General features: G+C 40.0%; 1 protein-coding gene across 3 annotated transcripts in view; it reads left to right on the forward strand.

Moving 5' to 3' along the window:
• arhgef25a (Rho guanine nucleotide exchange factor (GEF) 25a) overlaps window positions 1-7,131 on the forward strand; it is a 50,238-nt gene that overhangs the window by 9,271 nt on the left and 33,836 nt on the right. The window contains exon 2 of one of the 3 annotated variants that reach the window (XM_014018966.1): window positions 3,008-3,576. The exons of the other annotated variants lie outside the window; for them this stretch is intronic. Within the exon in view, the coding sequence (XP_013874420.1) occupies window positions 3,471-3,576 (106 nt within the window). The 5' untranslated portion in view covers window positions 3,008-3,470. The remainder of the gene's footprint in view (window positions 1-3,007; window positions 3,577-7,131) is intronic. 3 annotated transcript variants of the gene reach the window in all.

The raw sequence follows: 7,131 nt of genomic DNA on the forward strand, positions 1-7,131 counted from the left end.
TTCCAGTGAAATATATTTATGTTTGTGGTTGTAATGTGACAAAATATGGAAAAGTTCAAGGGGTATGAATACTTTTGCAAACCACTGTACACAGTATTTCACAACAGTGCAAGTACATATATACCTGTTAAACATGAGTTGTGCCTAAAGTACACACTTCATTCATTTTGAATGCACTCGAAGAGCATGTTTCCAAAAAACAGCACCACTAAGTCACTTTGACAGGCAGCATTCACTAAATTTGTAATGGTTTGCATTTAGAGCTCTGTTCTCGTAGCTTTCTCTTTTCTTTTCTGTTGTCAAAGGTTGGGTTTCTCATCCCTCTGTGAACAATCTTCCTGTTTGCTTAGATAGCGTTTGGCAGCTGCATCACCATCAGCCAAACGAAGACATTCAGCAGCGCTGGTCAATATTCCTGGAGTGTTTTTGCCCCTTCGATCAAACCTACTTTAAACATCCATTATAAGCAAAGACAAGAGCAGCTTGGATGGAGAGTGAGAAGCAGAACGATGCATCTGTGTAATGTTGGAAACCAGCATCCTGAGTATGAACATGCACAAAACCTCTTGTCACTGTGGGGTTTCCCCTCATGATCAACTTTGTTTTTTTTCCATGTTCTCACTGCTCTTCAGTGTGATCAAGAGCAGGAAAAAGAGGTTTTATGCAGTTTAGTGTTCTTGCATGTCTTCTGCTTGTGAGGCTGATGGGTGAGGCTTGTGTTTGCTCTGTCCTTTATAGATGACAGAGCCTTCCTGACAGCAGCCTGTCACTCTGACGAGGTGGATGCTGCAGAAGCAACCCTGCCAACAAATTAAAATTACTAACAGGGTACTTGTGTGGTGCAGCGTCTGCTGATGCTTGGTTTTCTCTTGTTTTCACTGATGTCACAGAAGAGTCAGAGTTAGTACTGTCTTATACCTGTAGGCACATTTGTACACAGCTTTCTTTTGCACGAAAGTCAGACAAATGCAGATTGTCCTGCATTGTGTTTTGTTAAAACAATCACATGTAAATACGCAGTTTTGGCTGCTACATAATTATCGTGGCTACAACTCCGTCAAATTATAATAAAGAAAATTTACAATTGCTGCTCACAACATTTATTAATGCTAACAAATCACTTTTTTCTTTTTTTGTATTCATCTTTTGCACATATGGCTGTATAAATGTATTATTGTAAGGATCATGCATCTTTAACCTTGCACTGGAAAAGTAGACGTATCACCAGTGCAAGTATTAAATAATTGAGCTAATTTTAGGTAAATTTAAAACAAAATGGCCTAAAAATTATTCAGCATTACTTAAGTTATCATAACCAAGTCTTCAGGAGCTTGTACAAAACGCTATTACCTAATAAAACTAACCGCTAATGTAAACAAAGAACAGCAATACAAACAAACCTGACAAAACCTTCTGCAGGTATTTCCTAACACAGTCAACTGCATTTATGTTACTGAAGTAGGTTAGGAGGGAAAATGTGCTGAGTGAACCCTCGCTGAGTCCACTTCTTATTCGTGAGCTGGCTCGTGACCCAGATATGACAACAGACAACATTTTGAAAATCATAAAAGCCACGCAGAACCTAAGCAGGTGCTCTGACAAGAACAAACACTCATCCAGTTTCTATCCACCAGCAAAAAAAGGACAGTTGTACCACAGATAACTTCTCACTGGGTGCAACTAAAAGAAAAAAAAAAGCTATTTTGATGTTAACATTTTGGTTCGACTTTTATACATACTGTAAATGCCTTGTCAAATAATCATGAAACTATTTCCGTTAAACCAGGTGATTTTGTTGGTTTTATATGTACAATGGTGTTACAAGGTACTCAAACCTGAGGATGCCAAATTAGTCTTGTGACTTATTCATTTCACTTTCTCATGCAATGTTTATTATACCTAATTTAGGCTTAATTAGATCCATGTTTGTGTCAGCTCTTAATGACTTGATCTGTCTAACCTGGCTTTCAACTAGTTGTTTTTGTAAGGATCAGTTTATTTTTTTATGTACATATCTTACAAATAAGACTTAACTGGAACCGGTATTCGAGTTCAGCCTTTGATACAGTGAATCTGTTGACTTACTGATATGTTCAGCTGATCTTTAGTCTGTCTTCTCTGTTAGACTTAGTCACTATGAAATATCAGGCTGCTTGGCTGGCGATACACAAACACAGACGCACACACACGCACCAACGTGCACTCGCACACCAAGAGTATCAACATTGTGAAATATGAGCCTGCCTCTTTGCTCGGTGGACACACGAAGAGGAAGGAAGGAAGAAAGAAAGAAAGAAAGAAAGAAAGAAAGAAAGAAAGAAAGAAAGAAAGAAAGAAAGAAAGAAAGAAAGAAAGAAAGAAAGAAAGAAAGAAAGAAAGAAAGAAAGAAAGAAAGAAAGAAAGAAAGAAAGAAAGAAAGAAAGAAAGAAAGAAAGAAAGAAAGAAACTAAGAAACGAACTAACTTTTGGCTCTATGATCATAAATAAGTACATGGCGATGTGACAGAGTGGAAACACTCCATAAAGTCTGCTCCTAAACTGTGTTAAAGTGTAACACACTCACACAGTGTCACACTGACTGGAAAACACACAACACTTTCAATCCAACTTGGCCTGTGCTCTTCAAATAGAAATATGCATCCCTACGGATGTGGCTGTTACTATTTCCAGGGTCAGAGAACTGAGTGGACACGAGCGAGCGTGTCATTTCATCTGCTCCTGGAGTTTGAGGATTACCTCTGCCACAATGAGACTCAAGCATGTAGAAAAGAGGATAAGAGACTAGACAGAGGAGGCAGCTGACAGGAGAGGAAATGAAGAGTGGGGTGGGCGAGGAAAAACAGCTGAGAGGAATAAAGAGAGGAGCAGAGGACAGGAAGAGACAAAAAAGAAAGAAAAAAAAACAGCAGAGTGGGAACCTTATACTGGAATAGCCAGCAACTAAAAGCTGTAGACTCCACCCTTCTCTCCCCCTCCCCTTACTCTCTCTTTCTATCTCTCTCCCCAGCTATCTCTCCCTCTCTCCTTCGAAAAGCCGTCTCCCAGTCTGTCATTTGACCAGGCAGTTCATAGAGGCAAGAGCTCAGCGCCAAAGAAAGCGAGAGGGGGGAGGCAGGAAAGCAGACGGAGCAAAAAGAACATGTTCAGTCTGACAATAGGACTGCTGGGATATTTATCTGCTCTCTAAACCCCACTCAGCTGGAGGTGGATTTCTCTCTGTTGCTGCTTCTTTTGTGGACTCGCAGCCTCTTGGATGAGGGCTGTAGTGCTGCTCACAGTCAACTGAGGAAGAGGAGGAGGAGGAGGAGGATTCATCTGACACCTTTTTTGGAGATTTACACTTTGAGGAGTAGACCTCAAGAAGAACTATAAGAAAGAAAGAAAAAGGAGAGAGGTGGGGTGGGCAGTGGTGGGGTGAGAGTGACTGAGTGCCGGGGCCCCATGCCCACCTCTGCTCATGGTTCAACAGCATGAAAGGGGGCCACCATCATCATCGTCACCACCGAGGCTGCGGCTGCCAGCACTTGTTCCGTAAAGTCCTGGTCAAGTGTGGCTGCTGCTATGCCCGGGTCAGAGGTCAGTGCTCATTATTGTTACAGTTTTGTTTATTGTTTTATCGACTGCTGAACTAAAGCCTCGTCTTCTTTGACTTGTTGTTCTGATCCGTTCTTGAGTCTGCAGCAGGCAGAGCAGCAGATGTGTGGGACTTCCACATCCTTCCTACAGATGACTGCACAGTAGGAAACAGGAAGGAGGATGTGCATCGTCCCCCCAAGATAGAGAGGGAAAACAAGTGTGTGTGAGACTGTGTGTGTGTGTGTGTGTGCGTGTATAAGTCTTGAAAGTGACCCTCTTCGTCAAGATGAGTGTGTGTCATTAAGTTATGTGCAGTACGTGGAAGGATGACACCAAACTTTTTCACTTGTCTTTCAAACGCAGAAAACTCTGTAAAACACTGTGGTTTGTTGATGCTGAGTGATGAGTGTGCAGCAACAACTTGGTTGAAAGAGTTTATTTGGAAACAGGTAGTGTAATTTTAAACTGAATTCTGCTAAAATCAAAAGTCTCTTCCTGCCTTTTTGATAACCTCTATGACCTTTGACCTCGTGGCCTAAAAGCTGAGTTAAAACAGTGTCTCAACTGTGCCTGTCTGAGTTTATGCTCCGGTGCCGTGCCGTGGGTTTGTTCCCATTTTATAAGCTCACATCAAAGCCAGGTACAGTACAGAGTAGCTACCCATTGAGGCTTTGTGCTCGAGTGGTGGCGGTGGTGGGGCTCCTGAGGTTTCACATTATTGGCCAGCGTAGTCGGACGCATACCTCAGATTCCTTTAGTTTAATCTCTTATGCAATGGATATTCTCCTTTTCCATCGTCTGCAGCTCCCCGCTGCACCTCTCCACCATGTTATCACAGCAAATATGCACACACTCACATCATAATATATAAACATGTGGGGGATTGGAGGACTCGAACGTTTCAGGCTATTAGAGGAATCCTCAATAAAAAGTACAGTGAACATGTTTTTTTAATCATCTTCCACAGGCCTAGGCAGAGCAGTAATGCTTTTGCTGGTGTGTTTGTTTGTCGGTATTACTGGCAAAATATCTCAGATTTTAATTAGGATTTAATAAAGTTGTGGACATCTGCAAGAGAATAACTCTTGCAGTTCACTTGGTTCAAGATGGCTGCCACAGCAAAGCAAGTTTAGTAAACACCAAAGTGGCTACAACCTGGTTTGTTTTACAGATGAGCTAAAGTTTGTTGAGGTAGACGCTGAGAGTGATTCTTAACACACGGTAACAGGTCACGTGAGATATCAAAACTATTATTATTTCCTCAAAGGAATGCTAAGTCTTTCATTTCAATCAGTCTTTCAGTTGTTTCTTTAAATATCATACAAAGTTTTAGCTGCTGGTCCAGTGTTACAAAGCGAGAAGTGAAAGAGGAGTATGCAGATTTAACACTCGCAGACTTTTATAATAAAACCTCGCAATATTAGTGGTACAACAAACAAATTGCCCTTTGTGTCAAAATAAAACCTTTTAATGAACAAGATAAAGCAYAATTTCTTAACGTGAACCACAACAATTTACAAACAAGAAATATTTTAACTTCTGGAGCCAAATATTAAACCATTTCAGTGACGCTTACAATAGTCGTCTGTATTTTGTGAATAAATCACACAAAAACAGGCAGTGGTGGAACACAAACCTCTGCCAAAGCCAACAGCCGACTCTTAACATCGTGGTCGCCACATCTCAGCCTCAGGACCCCCCATCGGTGCATCCAGACACAGGAATAGTTTGTTTCAAGCAGAAACATAAGTGCTTGTCAAATGCCACAAAGTTGTTTGTGCTGGTTCAAAATAAGGCCCTGAGTTCATGTTTCCAAGTTTAAATCCAATGGTTTGAAGCTTTTAAGGCTGTTTAAACAAAGATTTAGCAAGTCAACAGTATGTAGATCTGAACTTTGTCAGGATTCGAGTCTGGATGTTATTTATTTTATTATTCTTATAAGATTTTACGTGGTCTAAAATATAATTTGGCAGGAATTGTAGTGTTTCTAGGGTGATGGAAAAGTCACACTGTCTGAGACGTTTGGACAATGCCAGCAGAGCTTTTAAAAAACTTGCTAAGTCCATTTATGTGCTGCGGCTAATGGTTTTCTCCCACTTGTACACCGAAGAGCTTAAACTTTCTATAACCATCTCCATTTATCTCCTGCAGAGCCGTCTTTATAATTAACAATTTTTCAAAGCAAAAAGGATCAGTGGGGATAGACTTTTACAGCCACATTTCCTTTAAAAAAATTTCCTTCAGAACCAAATCTCCTGCTGCTTTGCTCTTTCCTTCTTATTTTCTGTTTTCCATTTGACTTTTTGAAACTTGTGTTCTGCTTTTCTCTGCGTGGGAACACGAGATTTAACCAACATGAGGGAGCTCAGTGTTCCTTCATCAAGGTGAAAACTTAAAATGTTGTTGTCAGTGTCTTCTGTTTGTCTGTCTGCTTATCTGACATCARCGATATGGAAAAATAAAACAAAGCAGCATGAATTTTAGGAAATTTAGAAGAAAGGTGGAAAATGGGAAAAGGAAAAATAAGATTTAGCGTCGATTTGAAAACAGTAAAACATAATTTAATTGTCTCTGATGGGACTTGTAACCTTAGTTTCTAGTTTCCAGTGTCATGTTTTTGGGATAAATACTGAACAGTACTGGCCCGACTAGTAGGTCGTCTCTATTGTTATTGTAGGTCAAGGATGTCACTGCAGCAAATAACTTTTTTATCAAGCAATTACAAGTTGAAGCAGTGTCTGGGAATTTTGGCTGAGACAATCAGGGTCAAGACCAGACATAATGAACACTCCCAAATTTCTAACAAGACTTTATTCATACTTTTTGTCCAAAAGTATTTTTTTTCTCACTATAATTTGTGTCATAAGTCTTAGTCAGCTGTATTGGACAAAACCGTCAATGGTAGATTTATATCAGCCACTTATTCGAACAAATTCATTCATTCGACRGCAGAGGAAATGACTGAGTGCAGCGTGATTCATTCCCCGCCGAGCATCACAACACTCACTTATATGCTGAATGATGACACACACACTACACCATTATTTCAGCTTGTGTGTGTGCGTCCGTCCCGTGAATGGCTTCCACGCACCAACACCTCTCACAAAGTATTCAGAAAGAATTGGAAAGCTTTAGTGACTTCAGCTGATGTCACTCAGACTAAATAACTTGGTTATGACTGCCAGCATTTCTGTGCAACCCATTCACTTTTAAAGAACAATAGAGTTAATCAGAATATGTCTTGTGCTGCCTTAAACATGATGCAGCTGTTTTCCCCCCCACAACCTAATCTATAATCTAATCTATATACTGTATGTATGAAAACACAGTGAAGTTTTTAGTACAYGATCTGTCTTTGGTGATGCATTAGGTTGTGTTTATTATTTTCCTCTGCCATGAAAGAATTTGCCTTTGTGTGTCTGTTAGTAAAATATCTTACAAATCAGTAAACGAKTTTATTGAAACTCACAAAAAGTAATACAGGTCCTTCTCAAAAAATTAGCATATTGTGATAAAGTTCATTATTTTCTGTAATGTACTGATAAACATTAAACT

Source organism: Austrofundulus limnaeus, unplaced genomic scaffold (genome assembly GCF_001266775.1).
Source record: "Austrofundulus limnaeus strain Quisiro unplaced genomic scaffold, Austrofundulus_limnaeus-1.0 Scaffold3, whole genome shotgun sequence".
NCBI classification, from domain to species: Eukaryota; Metazoa; Chordata; class Actinopteri; order Cyprinodontiformes; family Rivulidae; genus Austrofundulus; species Austrofundulus limnaeus.